This window comes from Rhipicephalus sanguineus, chromosome 2, assembly GCF_013339695.2.
Source record: "Rhipicephalus sanguineus isolate Rsan-2018 chromosome 2, BIME_Rsan_1.4, whole genome shotgun sequence".
Classification (NCBI taxonomy): domain Eukaryota; kingdom Metazoa; phylum Arthropoda; class Arachnida; order Ixodida; family Ixodidae; genus Rhipicephalus; species Rhipicephalus sanguineus.
Window position 1 is genome coordinate 140,578,215 of NC_051177.1, and position 20,795 is coordinate 140,599,009.

The window sequence follows — 20,795 nt, forward strand, 5'->3', positions numbered from 1 at the left end:
TGCGAATGGTCTGAACACTCTAGCCGCAACGTATTCCACACAAAAATCACGGAATCTCCACAGCTTACGCATCATTTATGTTACCTTGATTGATGTATAAAGCTGACCTCAGTCGAAGCAGAAGTTGCAGGAGCGAAGAGACTGCAACGGCGGCGTCGTTGGGACCACGCGGCTCCCTGAATATCATTCGCGTATATTTTAAGAACTATAATAGTGTGTGGGGTTTTACGTGCCAAAACCACAATATGATCGTGAGGTGCGCCGTAGCACAGGTCTCCAGATTACTTTTTACGGGGGCAAGACATGTAAAGCCTTTTTTTTTCTCCTTGGTGTGGCTTTCACACAGTGGTAGTCCTTTTGTTTAAATGCGTAGGCGTACTACATTTACTTAACTGCATAACAGATTTTAGGGACGAAAGTGTAATAAAACGGTAAAGGACAAACTGTGTTTAAGTTAGCATGAATTACGAAAAAGAAAGCCAAGTCTCTGTAATCGGTCGTTCTGTGAGCGCTATCTCATGAATGAGTGCATTTTGATAGACGCCATACCAATGACTTCCAACATCTCAATGGCTACGCGAAGAACTATCGTTGAAAAAACTCATAGGGTCCCTTATGTATTCTTCGTCTTTTTCTTATACATGGATCCTCCCCCGTCCCCCTCCGAAAGCTTTCTGCACCTCACCTGGTTATGCACTGCCTCCGCGATCGGCCCACCTTTGGCCAAGCGACGATGTCCTGTGATAACATCATATGGCGTCACGTTATGGGACGTCATTGCGAGGTCACAAATTTTGGCGATCTCTTACGTGACGATGGCGTCACGTGGTGATGTCATCGAGGGAGTTTTTGCATCACTCGTGTTGACGCCGACGCCGCGGGACGCTGACGGCGCCGCCGCCGACGGTCAATTTTCGCCCAAATTTCACTTTCGCCTTAATAAATTTCGTGTGGCGCAATATATTTTTACCGACATCGAGCTAGCAGGGATCGATATCTAGTGTAAAACAGTGCGTGTGAGCGTGTCGCGAAGAAGGAATTAATGTCGTAAAATTATTATTTCTAGTGGGCACGAGCTCCAGCTCGTCATTGGTATGAAAAGCTGGCATTGTTTCGAAGGATATATCTAGATGCGCGAAACGCAGGTGGTCATCTTGGACGAGCCAACCACCAACATGGACTCGGACGGACGGCGCGAAATTTGGGAGCTGTTGCTTCATTTGCGGCGCACCACCTGTGTCCTGCTCACAACACAGCACTTGGACGAGGCGGACGTGCTGGGCGACCGGGTTGCAATCATGGCCAACGGACGGATAAGGTACTACTGCAGCGATATGTGCGAAGGGAACGAGGACGCGGCGAGCATAACCGCAACCGAGGAGGCTTTAAAAAGTGCTGGAGGGAAAGCGCTCGCAACTTCTCAGCAGAAAATGTCAAGTCAGCATTTCCGCATACTTTATCTAAAGACCATAACCATTCCGTGTGATTCTCTGGCAAAGATAGCGTTTCTCTTCTGCTAACGTAAATGGTAGGTTAACTATGAAATGAGAAATCTCTGTTCCCGATTTTAGTAATGCATTCGGTCGAGTATTGGTAGCGTGATCTCCTAATGAAATTTGCCAAGTTTTCGAGGTTTCCAGAAGGTAACCAGGAAGACAGACATGCTGAGCAGCATCCATCCGGAAAAATGTGAGGGAGGGAGTTGCTATTTTTTTCTTTACTGCAAACTATCGTTTCATCGTGCCCATGGCAAGATGGCGGAGGTCTGGCTTCACTTTCGGGACATAATTTCCACTTCAGAATTTTTTATAAGCCTCCTGTACCGCAGCTTATTCGACTACGGAGACACTCGCAGACAACCTTCTGCGGCACTCAAGAGAAACCTACACAAGAGCGTAACTTCCGCACATGAGTTATTGCGCCAAGTTCAGACAGAGTTATACAGCGCCTCTGGTGCTGCATTCACTGAAAGTTACTACACTGGTACCTTCTCATTCGAGCCAATGCACTCGAAGCCAAGCGAAGGCGACGGACCAGGTTACTCTGTAAACACTCTGCGAATACAGTCCCTCGGGCCATATTCACAATGCTTTGCATTAGCGAATTCGTCTTGCCGTTTGGTCAGTCGGCTTCACTAATATGTCTACTGATAGTGATTGGCTTCTGTTTTGTTTCTCTTTTTTTTTTTGTAAAAACAATTAGATAGTGAGAGAGGCCTTAGTGAATATGGGCGGGGGTTCCGTGCTCTAAAACATTTTACTCTAAAATGTTCAACACTGTCTGGTGAGAGCATAGGCTTTCGCCTACGCTCCCCTCAGTGTTGCCTTACGCTGGGGTTAGACTTTCAAAATGAGTTTCGAAATTTGGCTTTACAGCAGTGGAATAAAACTATGGCTATAAAATTTGCAAGGAATGTTGCAAATCATTTTTGCAAGGAAGGTAGACGCAGCTTGCACCAAAGCTCACAATTATTTTTTTTATTTTATTCAGTGTTTTATTTTATTTAGTTTTTAGTTTTTCTGCGTTTACACATTTTCCTTAAAATCTACCATTGGTGGAGTATTTCAATTTTGTAAAAAAGGTAGAATTAAACGTTTTACAGAAGCGAAACTATATTGATGCGTGTGCAAGAAAAACTACATTTGTTATGTTTTTTTACGTTTGTCGATGCGTGAAAATTGCCACTTATGAAGGATTTCTTATCATAAAAAATATTGCACCTAGGCTATTCATTCTTGTTCAACTTATGTAAGTGCCACGACTTAACACTCACAAGAATATTTCTTTGCTTATGCCTCATAGTTCTCGAGGAAAAGGGATACAAACCTCCGAAACGGTTCTTTTGGGTAAAAGACCAAGAAAGTCTTTGAAAACATATCAAAAAGTTCGCCACGTATCTGTGTGCTTCGCTGCAAATGTCGTCGAAAGACGATAGAGGAGGCGCTGCGTGAGTCTGAGATATGGACGCCATCTGGCAATACGTGGGGAAACATGAGCTTGTGCAGAGGGCACGGAGGAAGGAAAGTTCTTTCCTTTCTCCGTTGCAGAGGGCTTTCGTCGGCGTGCATAGCGCCGCGTTTTCAGCGCAGCCGCATTTTCAGCGCAGCTTAAGAAACTATGGTGTTTAGAATTACGTATCTATGTATTTCCTAGTAAAGGAACACACCACCTAATACTTATGTAGTGATGTTGTACCTCAGATATGCGTAATGTTTGCTTTTTGATCGACAATGTACACAAGTATGAACCTAGCCACCACCAATCGGGTGAGGGACAGAAAGACGGACAGACCAAAATTTCTGCGTTTAAGTTCCCCAAGAAAGACGATCGTCTTTAAAATTCCCGGAGCTGTAGTCTTTTGAAGTGCCATTATCGCTATACTACACAAAAGAAAAATTTCCATGCTCATACCAAAACCGGAGTTTCTCATCAAAAACTTGACAGCATTCACTTCCTGCAAGTATCCGAAACGAAGAGAACACGTCGAGGTACACCTTCTTTTGCTGTCAACGTGTCGAAGAAAAAAGGCAAGAAATTATTCTTCAAACCGCGAATACCCAAGAGTGATATAATTTCTGAAAGACAAAGAAATTGTCTGTAATATGATTGCAAAATTTCAAAATCGATTTTCTTGACAAAACGAAGTCTCACCCCACCTTAAAGGACCGAAACTATATACAGGTTGTCCCACATAACTTGAGCCAAGATTTTGCAAATGAAAGGCACTTCAGAGGCAAATTGGACCAAGCGTATACTACTCGCACTAGCCTATAAATACTCAGGCTATTTTAGGGGCCATGCTCCTTAAGCCGGGGGTCGTGCGTCGCCGATGTATGTAGTAGCCACCTCTCGTTTAGTTCGTGGAGTGTCCGCTAGATGGCGGTACTTATATATGGTTAGTTCGTGGAGTGTCCGCTAGATGGCGGTACTTGTGTATGATGAAAACACGGCTCAAGGCCGGCTAGATAACTGAGGACGACGAAGTGGGAAGCTCGAGCAGCAACCACGATTTCTCTGAGGAAAACGACGCTCGGGTCTTCGGTTCTTCGGACGTGTTCAAGGCCGGCTAGAAAACTGAGGACGACGACGTGGGAAGCTCGAGCAGCAACCACGATTTCTCCGAGGAATACGACGCTCGGGTCTTCGGTTCTTCGGACTTCAACGCCTGATGCTCACCACCCCTTCACGAAGCGGTTCTGCCAGTCCGATCCCGCAACCCATTCCCGTAGTGGATACTCCTGTCCACCGCTACAGTCGCCGACTGCGAGGCCTTAGTCCCGAGGCCATCCCTCGGGAACTTCTCCAGCCAAGCCCTACATCAGGAGAAATGGCCACCGCCGGCGCTTCACAGGTGACTGTTGAGCCGCCGATGCGAGAAAGTTTGATGTTTTACATTTCTCACGTGTTTACTTTAGTGGGGCGAATTACTCGTATTCACGGTTTACCGATGATGCCCTCCGGAGCTTCGCCCCACTCATCATTCACCCCGTGGATATGCTGTATTTTTTATTTTCCCCTAAACTAATTTAATTACTTAACTTTTTAATTATTGGCTGAAAACCTAAAATATGAACACTGAGCTGTAGAGCACTTTTGGAAACCACGGACTGAATTGTTTCCAGTACGATACGTCTCGTGGTGTTATTTTTTCCGCGTTGTAAAGAAAGCCCGCGAAATTTGAAAAGAGGCCACGTGATCGACCGCGAGCGCACTGCTATAGTGCTGCTCTCAAGCGTGCAACCGGTGAACGAGGTCGCCTGCGGCTGCCAAGGGGAAGCGACAGGGTGCTTTGAAAGTGGCCGATGTTTGGGCGTCCGTCTTTCGTTGAATGACGGTGCAAATGCACGCTGCTGGCCGAGCGCTACCGTGGTGATAAAGCAGTTACGACTGCGAGGAAAAACAACAACACTTTGATTCTGATTCATGCAGAAAGGGCGCAACGCGACAGAACGATGAAAGGCCTCGACGGCTGCTGAAATTTCGCAATTTGAACAAAAAGAGACCCCACAAAGCGTCTGCGTCGTGCGAACCATTCCTGACGAGTTGTCATTCTTCAGGTGCTCCTCAGACACCCGTAACCCTTCGTGTTCTGGACAGCAACGTTAGATTGTTTTAATCTGTGTAAGCAGCTGACGTGCCGTACTCGAATTAGCAACGAGCTGATATGGTTCTGGCCCTAGGTGCATCAAGCGGACACAGAAGGCAGGCAGTTAAGCTGTTTCAACGCTTGCATCCAGGTACGCGGCCAAGCTCAATGTTCGTTGTGCGTACTTGACACGCTGAAAGAGAATGGGACATTTACCACGAAACGGCACAAATCTTCAGTTTTGGGCGAGGAAGTGGAGAGGGATATCCTGTCCAAGTTTTCTGCAGACCCCCAGGCAAGTGTCCATAGTGTGGGTGCTGAAGCTGGTGTCTCGAAATGTTCGGTGTGGAGAATACTAAAGAAGAGACAACTTCATCCCTTCCACCTGCAGCTGCACCAAGCATTGGAGCCTCGCGACTTCCAGAATCGCACAGGCTTTGCAAACTGGATCCTAATCAAGACAGAAGAAGACCCAGGCTTCGTTAACAAGGTACTTTGGGCCGACGAAGCTAACTTCTCGCGCAATGCTCAAGTGAACATCCACAACGCTCACTATTGGAGTGACGAGAACCCTCACTGGGTTTGGCAGGCGCGTCACCAATATCAGTGGTCTTTCAATGTGTGGTGTGGCGTTTACGGTGGTACTATAATCGGACCTGTCTTCTTCGACAGCACACTTACAGGCGAACGAGATGTCAACGATATCTTGGATGGACCACTTCAAAATTTTCTGTGCGAAGTTCCACTGGCTAGGATTAAAGATATCTGGTATCAGCATGATGTAGCTCCTGCGCACGGAAGCAGCAAAGCGTGCATTTGGCTGAATGAAGTTTTCCCGCAGCAGTGGATAGGACGGCACGGGCCCATTGCTTGGCCAGCAAGGTCTCCAGATTTAAACCTCCTTGATTTTTTTGGGGGGGGAGGGGGGGTACGTCAAGAGTCAGGTATACCAGGCACCAACCACAACGTCAGGTAATCTAAAAAAAATAATACAAGTTTGCATCTCCATTCCCGAAACCATGGTCAAGAACGTCACGCAAAATCTGATAAAGAGATGCCACAGTTGTATTGCAGCAGGTGGCGACCCCTTTGAACATGTTTTGTAATCTCGACTTAATTTTACGAGCACCGATCACTGAAAATAAAAAATACAGCATATCCACGGGGTGAATGATGATGAGTGGGGCGAAGCTCCGGAGGGCATCATCGGGAAACCGTGAATACGAGCAATTCGCCCCACTAAGGTAAACACGTCAGAAATGTTAAACATCAAACTTTCTCGCAATGGCTACTCAACAGTCACCTGTGAAGCGCCGGCGGTGGCCATTTCTCCTGATGTAGGGCTTGGCTGGGGAAGCTCCAGAGGGATGGCCTCGGGACTAAGGCCTTGCAGTCGGCGACTGTAGCGGTGGACAGGAGTATCCACTGCAGCAAGGGGTTGCGGGATCGGATTGGCAGAACCGCTTCGTGAAGGGGTGGTGAGCATCAGGCGTTGAAGTCCGAAGAACCGAAGACCCGAGCGTCGTATTCCTCAGAGAAATCGTGGTTGCTGCTCGAGCTTCCCACTTCGTCGTCCTCAGTTATCTAGCCGGCCTTGAACACGACCGTAGGAGAGGAGAAACATCCGGCGTCTTTCGTTAAGCAGCTGGCGTCTTTTCGTTTTGCTTTAGAAACATCTGGCGTCTTTTCGTTTTGCTTTTAGAAAACATCTGGCGTCTTTCGTTGGTTTATTTCATCAATCAACGGCGTTTTGAACAAAATTTTTATTGTTTATTCACGCACAGGAGAAATCTCACCAGGCACTACCTTGGAGGTAAACAATGGCTGCTAATGGGAATGAGAGACAGAAGAAGTCGGCTTTTAGCTAACACTTACACTTCTACTTCTACTAACGTTTCCTACTGGAACATGCCAATGGCTGCTAATGAGGAATGAGAGACAGAAGAATTCGGCTTTTAGTTAACGCGCACGCTGCGAATTTTTTATTGTTCAACAACGCACAGGAAAAATCTCCCACCGGCACCACCTTGGAGGTCAAGATCTGGTACTAGCGTTACGACTGGTTGCGCACTACGACTACGAGGGACGAACGGGTGCCGCTTTAAGGAGCTTCGCCCCTAAAAACGTACAAACCTCCCCCCTCACGAGAGAAGCGCGCGAGCATGGGCGACCACGCTCTCTAGTACAAAGCACGGAGGGTTCTTGCTTCGTGGGGCAAAGATCTGACGCGCGCAGCGTTTCTAGAAACGCTGGACGCGCGCATCTCAACTCCTGCGAAACACGAGCGGGACGATGACCTCTGATGATGATGATATGTGTAGCCAATTTCCCTTTGTACCGGGTGGACTCGCTAATGTGCCCTAGCCTAATAACAATAATAAATATACACGTAGTCAGTAGGCACGTAACACCAGCACAGTGCGTTTCTCTCGTGTCTTTACACCACGTCTCCTTTCCACAACACCCGATGTATCTAGCATAGTAGCAACCGCCGCGTCTAAAGCGCGCCCTTCGCGCCATCTTGTGGTCTGAATGAACACGCTGAAGCACCTCCGAGCTATGTGCATCGCCAGTGCACGGTGTAAGATATAAACAATGTTTGTATCTTACACCGTGCGCCAGTGGTTAATGGTGCATATAAATAGCTCGCCGTTAGTATGCTAGAGGATGTCTGGCGCGTGGCAGCACTGTCTAACGCGGCCCGCTGCGGAGCTAGGGGTCACACGGTCAAATCCCCGGTCGCGGCCTTCGAAAATTTTAAATGCGGAGCATTTCTTAGTCGCACCTGCGGCGTCGGCCCCCGTCCACACCCCCACTGCGCATGCTCGGCTCGTCTCGTGCCGGAAGCAAGCCTCTCCTCTCCCTCCCTCGCATGCTCGGCTCGTCTCGTGCCGGCAGCAGGCCTCTCCTCTCCCTCCCTCGCATGCTCGGCTCGTCTCGTGCCGGCAGCAGGCCTCTCCTCTCCCTCCTCGACGCTATTTCCTCGACCACACGTTCGGCCACAGCTGCAAGGTCTGCGACCGCTTGTGGTTCGACCGCTTGTGGGCAGCAACCTGACGACAATCGCTACTATAACAATGTGTGACGTCTTTATACTACAGTAGAGGAATTGTACGGAGCATATATATCCGCAACATGACAGCGACGGCGAAAATCCGCCGAGAGTGTCCATATAATTGCTATCGCAATAAAACGATGATTTTTTGTGGCAGCCGACGACTAAGTTTAAGTTGTACTGTGTGCGCCAGCAGCTTCCCTGTGAGATCAGCCATCAGTCGCTCTTACGCCGGCTTTTCCGCGAATCTTCTATGATATGCTTTAATTATCGATTTATTTTTAAATGACCGGTGGTCGTCACATAAGAAAGTCGCAAAAAATGGTCATTACGGAAACGAACTGATGCAGTTACTGAGAATACCGATAGTGTCTAACAGCCTGAAATCATAGGCGTGCGCAGGGTTCCCCATTAGGAGGGCGAAGTCTTACCACAGCGCCCACCTCCATCCCCGTTGGTCGATTTCGACCAAAAGAACAAGCTTCGCAGTGGATGCACAAATGAGAATGAAGCGATGAGATGCTTCCGAAAACGATGTACCTTTGGTCCCCAACATTCCGGGGGCAAAAATGGGTAGTAAACAGCTCTTGGAGTGCAACATCAGTGGTCCCCGTCCGCCATTATTGTCGGAAACCGGCGTGGCCGAAACCTTGCACTTCAATGAACGAAGAGGCAGGTACGACTGAGTAAAGGTATGGAGCAGACCTGGCGCCCCCTTTCAGGTTTTGAAGGGGGGGGGGGGGACTGCTACCTCTGCTTCCCTCGTCCGCACGCCTATGCCGCACGCCATCTACGTCTCTCTGTCATGTGACAGAGGCAGGTAATTGCATTTATTGGAATGGGTGCCTGTGGAAATATATTTTGACAGGAGCTTATTTCTGTTTGATACGAGTCGCTAATGTCTAAACACAACTGAGTTTAAAATTTTAAACAGGTGGCCTTTTTACCTACGATGTTCTTTTTTCCTGGTTGTTTCGTAGCCAGTTGGTTGTCTCGTAGCAATGTTACCTTTCTCTCTCTTCGTCCGGGAAGGAAATGTTTGTTAGCTTATCGTAAATTCTCTGACAGCACACCGAAAACAGGGGACACGAATACGTTGTACAGAACAGCAAAATGGCCTGTTCAAGCACCAGAACAGGCTAGGGGACAGTACCCACTGTCCGACTAGATTGAATGGAATGCGGATAGCGCAACAAAGCACGTACACAAGAAGAATCGAGGATGAAGGCAAGCGCTATCTCGCCTTCGTCGTAGCGCTTGTCTTTTAGTTTCTTGCGTGCATGGTTTTCTGCGCTGCCCGGATACCATTCCAACGATGACTGACCAACAAGCCCATTTCTCCACCCACTAGATGGAGTCCGTTAAGCCTCCCATCGTCATGCCATCTGCATAGAGTGCACGCGTCGATAAAATGTATAACTATGCGACGTCGTTCTCACTACGCGCAGGTGCGCCGGCTCGCCGATGTTCCTGAAGCAGCGCTTCGGCACTGGCTACCGCATGCAGATCAACAAGCTGCCAAACAAGTGCGACGTGCCGGCTATCCTGGAGTTGCTGCGCAAGTACTCGCCCAAAGCGCACGTGCAGAGCGACTCCGCCAACGAGGCGGTGTTCCTTCTGGGCCAGATCATCGCCACGAAGATCATCATCGAAATGTTTAAGGTGCACGGGTAAACTGCTCAAAGGCAGCGACTGCGACTCCCTTTCTAGGGGAGTAACTATACGCTCCATGCAACTCCTTGTGTGGAGACGCGACTATGCTCTCTTGAAGTAAACATTACCTGCGTCTCACTCTAACAAAAATGGCATATTTGGGGCATCTTTCTCTGCAGTGCTCAACAATAATCATCATCTTTATTTAATCATCATCAATAATTATCAAAAGCTTTATTTTAAAAAACAAGCTATTTCGGTGAGCGGCCTTGTAGTTTGACGGGCACGAGCCCTGGGCCCGGGCGGCGTCTCCTGCAGTCTTGATAACCCTGGCATCCCACTGCTCAGTTTTATTGACCTCCTGATCCTTATGGTCTACTGCAGAGCATGACCACGTCAGTTATTTGCTATGCCAGCAGCGTTTGAGGTTCGTTGATTTAAAGAACACAAGCAGGCATTTGAAATAAATTATGTGAACAACTATACTAAGATACCGCACATGCCTGCACATACCGCACATGCCCAGACGAAACGTTTCGTTCCGCATGCGCGACAACTTCATTTAGTTTGGTTCATGGCATACAGCAGGTCTTGGCAATAGCGCTTGCCTTCTCAACACTAGACGAGTACAGCATGTGCTTTGCGGTTGCTACGCTGGACTTTTCTTCCTGTAGTGGTGAAGTAGCATGGCATTCAGCAGTGGTACGCTCTCTTAGTGTGAAGCACAAGCGCTGATCGCGAGCTGTTAGCGCCGAGACCGTTCGAGTGTTATCGCTGTACTGGCTTTCTGCCTGCTACCCGTCGTCGATAAACTCCCTGTTGGTGGGGGCAATGGGTACTTAAACTAGAATTCCGAAACGGCATGCTGTCCACTGGCGCGACAATGCCTGAAGAGACTACCCAGCACCTCCACCACTTTGTAAGTGCTTTTATTGACAACGGGTAGCAGGCAGAAAGCCGGTACAGCGACAGCAGTCTAACAGCCTCGGCACCAACAGCTCGTGATCGGCGCTCGTGCTGCACACTGAGAGCGTCCCACTGGTGAAAGCCATGCTAATTCCCGACGAGAAAGGCCGGAAAGCAGAAAGTCATGCCGCATGGCATGCTGTAGGCCCTTTTGAAACGTGCGAGCACTGGTAAAACGGTATCGTCGTCTAGCGCAGGATATCGAGCAAAAAACGAAGAAACTCGGCATCGCTTCGGTGGGCCTGACCGTGACCTCTCTCGAGGACGTGTTAATCCGCGTGGGGGAAGAATATCACGTGCACCGCAAGAAGCGGCTTCAGGTGGGAGCCCGAGAAGATACGTCGCTCATGGATGCCCAAGGTAAACAGACTTCCGCCACGTGCAAAATTGCGTTGCTAACTCGCTCACTTCGCGGTACATTGACCAGCGCATTGACCAGCACTTTGCGCACATTGACCATCCACCGCGCCAAAGTCCGGCAGTAGGGGGCTCAGCTGGTGCGATATTTTACTGATCAGATTTGGGGAATCTGAGAACATTCCCAGTAATTTACACCATTCTTGCTCAATTTAAAGGGCCTTTAAACCACTCGGAGTTCAAATACGAGACAGCGGTTTCTTTCTTTCTCGCCTTTCCAACCCTTCCTAAAGTCGCTATCTTTTCCTTGCCTCCTATTTCTTCATAAAACACGTGCAAATGTCAGGACTCAATATGCTCAGCGCAAAAAAAAGGAACAGGAAAACACAAGGAAGTGCACGACACAGGCGCTGTCGTGCACTTCCTAAAGCAAGAGACAGATGCGTGAGCCAGCCTTCAATCGCTCTCACAGAAGCTGAGATTACATATCTAAAGCATACGCTCCCACGCAGCATCCAATAGGAAGGTGCCGGCTGGCGGAGGGTGTTTCCCGCCATGGACGCCGCTGAGGAGGTTCGCCGAGAGCGACAGTGCGCGATCGCAGTGCGACGGCAGTGCCGACGAATAGCGGATCCCGCCGTCATGTCTAAGCGAGCAGAGAAAGAACGACTACGTCGATTGCTCAACCCTAATATATAAAAACAGTACACGGCTGCCAAGCGGCAACAACGTAAGGAAATTCCCTCGGTGACAGCCAGAGAAACACAAGCGAAACACCGGTATCGAGCCGATCCCGAGGTGCGGACGCGAAAAAATGCTGCAAAAGGAGAAACACGGGGACAGGGCGTGTGTTCCGATTCCCCAGCATTCACTTTAGTCGAGCTGCTTACAATTACTTCTTCATGACGTCACGTGAACAGACTGCGTACATCAGAATTGTGCCGAAAAGACGGGGAACCGCCAGGAGAGAATAACGCCCTCGTACTTTCTACTTTAATAGTTTGTTTAGGGGACCTTTAAGAGACGAACAAAACTATGTGGCAGCGATTACGTTTGCCCTTATGGGCCGAATTCAGAGATTTGCGTTGGTTACTGCACTTAGCCATTTTCATTGTCCGGCGGCCTAAGCGAATACGATCAGCGTCATGATTGGCTGCAAATTTGCGTCATGAACGATTCTAGCCTAAGTGGTTTTAATGGATCGGGGCCCCGGTATACAGTGACGCCACTGCCTGCTCGAAGTAACGTTTCGTGCTCTATTGCACGCAATGCGGTAATCGCGATGGTTTCAGTGGTTTTAGCAATGGCCGAATGGCGTTTGTTGGTAGTGAGCTGAAAACATACTTAATCCATAAGTGCTACGGCCTGTCAATACGGGCTCAGCTACTGTGAAGATGACGCTTTTGTAAGTCAACAATCGACGCCCGCTAAACCCGTGGATGGATGGATGGATGGATGGATGGATGGATGGATGGATGGATGGATGGATGGATGGATGGATGGATGGATGGATGGATGGATATGGATGGATGGATAGATGGATGGATAGATGGATGGATGGATGGATAGATGGGATGGATGGATGGATGGATGGATGGTGGATGGATGGATGGATGGATGGATGGATGGATGGATGGATGGATGGATGGATGGATGGATGGATGGATGGATGGATGGATGGATGGATGGATGGATGGATGGATGGGATGGATGGATGGATGCTATTAGGTCCCCTTTATAACGGGCCGGTGACATGCCGGTGACATGCGTGGCACGTCCTTATGTGCCCGGAATAAGTGAGACTTTGTCACGCGTTCTGCGTAGATACGACGTCGAAGTAGCCCACGTACGTGTACGCAAGTTACGGCACACACTTGTTGGTGGGAAGGACAAACTTCCGAAGGAAGCCTTTCCTGGTGTTGTGTATAAAATCCCTTGTGCGGACTGCGATAGTGTTTATATCGGGGAGACCGGCAATTTCAGACAGCGCCTGCGCCAGCATCAGAACGATGTGAAAAACAAGAAAGTGGCATCTAATGCACTGGCGGAGCATGCGGACACGACTAATCACACTATAGACTGGTTGAATGCGAGCATTATCGGGAAGGAAAGAAACTGGACGTCACGCCTGCATCTTGAGTCCCTCGAGATACAATCTACTGAACATACGCTGAATCATAATGTTGGAAACCTTCCCTCGTGCTATGCGCGGTGCTTACGTCGCTTACTGAAACCTGTATAGTTAGATGCTTTTGGTGTTCATGGCTTCATTGTGAACAAGGCTTCCGTATGGAAGCCGAAACGTCGTTTCTTTCTTTTTAAAACATTTATTTGGTCGGTGGTTGCCTTTTATTCTTAATGTCTATTCGTGTTTGGCAGCTACAGCACCGTTTTGACGTGGATGCACTCATGTTGACGGCATGTGTCTATCGCGACGACTAACGTCCATGACTAACGCCCATGACCGTTGTGGTAGCTGACGTTGTGAACATATATTTCTACACAGCAAATCTCGAATCCCGCGTAAGGATGATATTAACAAGCTCATAATCAACATTGGTACCCGGTATGCACTTCTTCAAAGCGTCGTCAACTAAGGAGAGAAACGGCACGGAGTGCGCTTTCTAGCAATGGGTGACCGACGCCTGCGCTCATGCATACACTACCACACACTACGCTTCAGCAACACGGGAGGTAGAGGTTCGTAGCCTGAGCCACAAACGCGTGCGTCCCGCTGTGCTCTGTCTCGCAGGCGCTAGTCTCGCTCCACCAAGGCACGACATTCGCCCGTCGAAATCGCGTCCTTTCTGCAACGCGTATTGCAGCAGTTTTGTTAGTCGGTGCTCTCGCAATCGAAGCAGTCGGCGGCGGAGAAATCCCGTTGGTGCATGTGGAAGCTGCACTACTCCGATGAGCCGACGCACGCTAACACGAAGCGAAAGGCAAAGAAAGAACGTAACCAACGTAACTGCGTCAAGGGTGCCTCGGCGACGCCAGCGCGGCCAGTGTACCTCGCTGGTATCGAGACGCTGTAACCATGACCTCCGATATCGCGCGCAATCTCGGATTAAGCGCTAGTAAGTGTCAATCGTGAAGCATTACTTCTTTTCACCTCTCACAGACGGCGGCACCGCGCCGCTCCACGCCGCATACCTACACCGCCAACAGAGATCACCGTGCGCCGCGTCCACCGTCTACCGAGTTAGCTTACTCGGTAGGGCGTCGGGTGCTTGCCGTTGCGGCCGCAAGATCGTGGGTTCAATTCCCAGCGGGGGATCTTTTTCTTGTTTTTTTTCTTTCTCGCCCGTTGGCGTCCATTTTATCAACGTCATATCCGTGACGGATGTACTTGGTGGACCCCGGCATAAAACACTTTCGTGTTAAAATCGAAAAGTAGCGTGGGGCCCCAAGGCGTCTAGGGGCTGTGTTCCAATTCTGGACAGCATCGTAGACAGTCTACGCTGACAGCTTAGAAGACAGCATCGAGGTCATATTGTCCGACAAATGGAACGCGTCTAGAAGACGTCTACGCCGCGACGTGATGCCACCTAGCGTCGAGAAGAGAAAGCTAAGAAAAACAAACGTAAATGTTCTTTCTTTAGCCTCTTTCGTGTTCAACCCTATGAAAAAATTAACGTAGCTTACATTGAGCACCTGGAAGAGCGCCTACTGGTGTACAGACGACCACACCGGCGAGATCCGAGCTACGCGAGCATTGCGCTGAGCCGCCATCTTGTTTGGACAGCAAAGTAGCCTGCATCGTTTTTGTCTTTCTCGAAGCTGTCTATTTTGCCGGCTACGTGAGAATTGGAATGGGACTTAAGATGGCCGCTGTCCACTTAGCTGTCTATTTAGCCGTCTACGGTGAGTATTGGCCTCGAGGAGTTACGGAGTCGCCCTCTATCGGGCGCGCCTCGATTGCGTGCTAGGCAGGATACCGCCGGCGCGCTCCCCATAGGTTTTGCCGTCGGCGCTCTACAAAAACACCTTGCGGAAGCCCCCCCAGGGCATTTCTGTAAGTACTTTCGAAATGAACTGTGTTCTTTAATGTCAACATAATCATTTTCGACGAACTGAAAGCACAAGCTAGTCTACAGTCGCTGTCTCTTTGCAGAAAACCGAGCACCCGCTTCACGCTGTCACCGCGTTGGAGACCCCTGAACCGACTTCTTGCGTGAAAGGTAGTCACTCGCTGAGTGCAAACTATGTGAAATATCTCGTTAGAGTAGACTGCCTGTATAACCAAACGGAGCATAACAGAAAGAAGCCTCAAGCCAGCGATCGCACGGGTTCGCGACGACTGCCGGTGCCTCTGCATGTGAAAAAACGCGTCGAGCGTCTATACGAGCGCTGCGTGGCTCACGTCGCGCTCCACATTTTTCATGTGTTTTCGCTGGAAAAGTGCCTCTAACCATCGGAAAAGTGACACCAAACGATCCGTGAAGTTCAGGGGAGCATTTGGACACCAAACAAGTGGACCTCGGACAAACGCACGGACCGCAGACTTCGGAAAAGAGTGACCTTCGAAAAGGACGAGCTGCACGAAACGCCATCTCGGCGCGGCAGCTCCGACGCCGCCGGCGTCTAGGGAGCCACATCGACCACTACGCAGCTGCCTGAACGAGAAATGGAGCCACAAGCCATTGCTTCCACACGACCACCAGCAGCAGGCACCTCGACTACCACCTTGGTTGAGGACATGGACCTCGCCGGACCTTCGACAAGCAAGGCCCAGGGCAACATGCCAACGGCAAGTCAACCCGAAGCCTTTGAGAGAACGACATCAGAGGACGACTGGCACACCGTTCTCACCTTACGACAGAAAAAACAGCAAGCAAGAGCAAAGAAACAGGGGCAGAAGAGACCCGAAGAAGAGAAGACAAAAGAAGCTCAACCAAGACCACGACGAAGAAAGGGGGTCAAGCTCCCGCCGCTTCCAAAGGACGACTTTAAGATTGTAATTAGGCCTCACCAGGGCCTACCACTACGCTCAATCACTACCCCGGAGATGGCAGCGGCAGTCACCGCAGCTTGCCAACACACCGTAACAGGTGAGCACTTTCTGTTACGCATAAAACCGGGATCGAACATAGCCATCATTTCCACCTCGAAGCAAGAAGTGGCGGAGCGGCTTCGTCGCATAACCGCGCTCACAATAAACGGTCGCACACATGCCGTAAACGTGTACGCGGCGACTGGTGAAGAAGCCCTCATGGGAGTGATACACGGCATACCATCCCGCACCCCAGCTGAAACGCTAATGGCCAACTTGCGAGTGCGAACGCAAGGTGTGGAAATAATACAAGCACGCATGATGGGAGAAACGAAGAGTGCAAAGATCACCTTCTGTGGCCCGACTCTCCCGCGCTTTGTGTATTACTGCGGAGGTGAACTGGCCTGCCACCCGTATAGAGCCACAGTGCAAGTGTGCAAGACCTGCTGCAGCAAGGGCCATCGTACAGATGTGTGTCCTCAACCGGACGCTCGCGTCTGCCGCATATGCGGAACGAGAGACCCGACCGACGGACATGCGTGTGTGCCAAAGTGTGCCTCGTGCGGAGGAGAACACGTCACAGGTGACCGCAGCTGTACACAGCGACTGAAGCAGCCGAGAGCGCCCGCCAGGCAACCGCGAAAGCGCCCGCCTAGCCCTAAGCGTAAGGAATTACGCTGGTTTTCATCAGATGAAGAGGAATCGGAGCTTAGCGACGACGGAAAGCCGCGATCGGCGAGCCGACACAGTACTCCTACACGCCACGATCGAAACGCAGCCCGAGCCTGCTCCAAGTCTCCACCACCACGCAAACCAAGATCGAGGTCAAAATCCAAGAAGAGAACAACAAACAGTCCGAGACGAAAAGCAGAGGAATCGCAGACTCCCATTACAGCCACCACGGAACCTGTGGGACAGCAGAAGCAAGCTCCACCTGCAATTGTGCCGGTAAGATGGGTTGACGTCGCATCTCACACGACCACCCCAATAACACAACACGAGGAATATCAAAGAATAATCGCAGAAAACAAGCAACTTAAATCCAGTCTTGCCGCACTACAGGCAGAGGTAGCAGCACTCAAACAACTTTTGGCTAGTAGGACGATCAGCCAGAACACACAAAGCCAACAAACACAAATACAAACAGGTGCAACAGAACCAGCTCCCCCCAAAGCGCAAAATGTGGAGGGACAGCTACACAGCATAGGAACCCAACTCCAACTTTTGTTTGCGGAGCTGGGAAATCTTAAGAGATACGTCGACGACTCCATCAAAGGGGTCAAAAAATCAAGAAAACGGGGAAGCTCAAGCCCTGGAGGCCGCAGTCCTAAGGTATTGGCAACGACTGACACGGATACATTTGAGAGCCCCTATGATGGCTAGACACATCACACGTCGCCAAGAGAATCTCGAGTTATGGCAGTGGAACTGCCGTTCCCTGCGCAACAAAGAATCTGCGCTAGCACAATTTGTGCAAGCCGCCGCAATTGCGCCAGATCTCATATGTTTGCAAGAAGCAGGCACACCAAAACGCTCAGTATTGGGATACACACTTCACACAAACACCAACACGGGGACGGCTATTTTGGTTCGGAAGGATCTCGATGTAAGCGTAGAAACTGTACCAGGAATTGACATAGCACACCAAATAGCAACAGTATGGCCTGTTAAGCGAGGTCGCCCGAAGAACATCGTCGCGAATGTCTACAGTTCTCCTCGAGAACGCAAGGCGGACTTTACACCCATTATCTCACACGCTATGAACAGCGCGACACGAGGTGACAGAGTAATACTGCTAGGGGATTTCAACGCCTGGCATACAGAGTGGGGCTACAAAAGGGATTCGGCAAAAGGAACCAGCTTACTGAAGGCAACACAGGCTCATGATCTCATTCTCGTCACGCAACCAGACTCTCCCACAAGACTGGGAAACAGCGTGGCTAGAGACACGGCTCCTGACCTATGTTTCGTAAGTGATGAACGAGGCGTCACTTGGACTAACCTAGACGAGACACTCGGGAGCGACCATTACATCCTCAGCATCTCTATACAAACGGCAAAAATAAGGCAGCCGACCGGTACAGCACGCCTCACGGATTGGAGGAAATTCAGGGAATGCCAGACTGATGTTCAGGACCTCAACACAATAAAAGACTGGACGACGTATTTACGGGAGGCGGCGGACCAAGCCACTAAACGAATTCAAACAACGCCGAAAAACCCAGCCATCGACAACCATCTTCTTCACTTATGGGAGGCAAGACGCAGCCTCACCAAAAGATGGAAGAAGCAGCGCCACAACCGAAAGCTCAGAGAGCGCATAGCGCAACTCACGGAGGCAGCCAATGCGTATTCGCAAGAGCTGTGCACTGCTAACTGGAGGAGCTTGTGCGACTCTCTTCGGGGAAATCTAAGCACGAAGAAAACTTGGGCACTCCTTCGTAATATGCTTACTCCTGCTAACACACGAAGAGAAACCACGCTCGCCCTCCGCCGTATACTTAATCACTACACAGGCTCAGACGCGGACCTTCTTCGCGAGCTCCAAGAGACGTACCTGGGAGAAAGGCCAACACGGACAACCATGACAACCTATATGGGTCCGGCAAACCCTGCCCTTGATGAGCCGATATCACTCGCAGAAGTGTACACTGCAGCGCAATCGTTTAAGAAGAACACTGCGCCCGGACCGGATCGTATCACGAACGCCATGATTAGAAACTTAGCTAGCGAAACCCTAGAGCAGCTAACAAAGTTCTTCAATGACACGATTTGGAAGACAGGAGGATCTATACCACCTGAATGGAAGGAGGCAGAAATAATCCTAATACCCAAGCCAGGAAAACCAAAATCGCTCCAGAATCTCCGACCAATATCGTTAACCTCTTGCCTGGGTAAACTTTTCGAGAAGGTCATCCATGCACGACTTGGGAGGTACCTAGAGGACAACAATCTCCTACCAAATTCCATGTTTGGCTTCCGACAGGGGATTTCTACGCAGGACGTCTTCCTACTCCTCCGGGACGAAGTTTTAAACCCACCACCTGGAAGCATGAATAGAATCCTGCTTGCATTGGACCTGCGGAAAGCCTTCGACAATATATCTCATGACACTATATTGACCGGCCTACAAGAGATAGGCTGTGGGGAGAGAACCTACAGCTACGTGCAAAGCTTTCTAAACAACAGAACGGCGTCCATAGGCCTGGGCCATCTAAGAGGCGACAGGGCTCGCATAGCGAATAAGGGCACTCCACAGGGCTCCATACTGTCCCCCCTACTATTCAACATAGGGATGCGGAAATTGGCTCTAATGTTGGAGGAAGACACAGAACTTGGATTAGCCATCTACGCCGACGACATCACCCTTTGGGCGACGAAAGGATCCTATGGAGACCGACAAGAAACTCTACAAAGAGCAGTCGACACAATTGACGAATACGCCAAGAGGGCAGGCATGACATGCGCTCCGGAAAAATCTGAATTCATACAAATCAGGCCCAAAAACACCCGCCGCACGCGCTCCCCAACTTTCGACCTGGAGCTGAACGGAAACCAGATAAAACAAGTGTCGGAGCTCAGGGTGCTGGGAATGCTGATAGAGGAGACGGGCAGCGTGTCGTCAACGATAAAAAAACTTAAACGCACAACCAGGAGCGTAGCGAGACTCATAAGGAGAGTAACCTGCAGTAATGAGAGCATGACGGAAGGAGACACCAGGAGGCTGGTACATGCCTTCATCATTAGCCGCATTACATATGCTCTCCCGTACCAACTCACACGCAGATGGGAAGCAGAGCAGGTCAACATACTCATACGCATTGCCTACAAAGCCGCATTGGGCCTCCCCGACTGCACTGACACAGAGCGCTTGGAAAGCTTGGGAAATTATAATACATACGACGAACACGCTGCAGCCGTATTGATCGCGCAGAGAGAAAGACTCAACTCGACGATGCAAGGCAGAGCATTGCTAAAGAGGCTTCACTACCCCTTGGCACCACAGTTCTGCGGTGAGGAGACACGTCAAATACCCAGAGAAGTTAGGGAACACATACACGTCGCCCCGATCCCGAAAAACATGCACCCGACGGTTAATGCCGGCCGCAGACGAGCAAGAGCGGTGGCGCTGGAACGGTTACGAAATAACCCAGACACCTATTATACAGATTCCAGCCCATACCCAACGAGGCAAAAAGCATTTGCAGCGATAGTCACCAATGGAAACCAAGCGATCACGTCGGCGACAATACGCACGAAGAGCATCGCCGTAGCAGAAGCGGCGGCCATAGCACTAGCCATCCGGGCAACAGAGGGCAACATTCTGCGCACGTTATCACAGATTCACAAGAGGCTTGTCGACTGTTTCTCAGAGGCGTCCTTCCCCAGAGCGTCCTACGCATACTAGGATCCAACCTCCAAGAAGACCACGGCATCACATGGTGCCCCGCTCACGAAGGTGTAGGTGGAAACGAACGGGCGGACCGCTTGGCTCGAGCATTAACTTTCCGAGCCGCAGACATGCCGACCCGGGCGGATTACTTCGTACCTACGCTGCCGCGAGATATCCTCGAGAGCCAAAGAAGGGCGCGGCAGACAATGGCGCCACCCCACCCTAAACTCACAAGCTGGCAATCCAGGGACTGGAGACGCCTACAGACAAACACATATCCGAACATACACAC

General features: G+C 50.1%; 1 protein-coding gene across 1 annotated transcript in view; it reads left to right on the forward strand.

Annotated features, from left to right (window-relative positions):
* The window catches only part of LOC119381913 (phospholipid-transporting ATPase ABCA3-like), an 81,834-nt gene that overhangs the window by 57,423 nt on the left and 3,616 nt on the right, over positions 1-20,795 (forward strand). Inside the window, exons 14-16 of the mRNA XM_037649663.2 lie at positions 1,146-1,318; positions 9,590-9,803; positions 10,958-11,120. Coding sequence (XP_037505591.2) covers positions 1,146-1,318; positions 9,590-9,803; positions 10,958-11,120 — 550 coding nt within the window. The remainder of the gene's footprint in view (positions 1-1,145; positions 1,319-9,589; positions 9,804-10,957; positions 11,121-20,795) is intronic.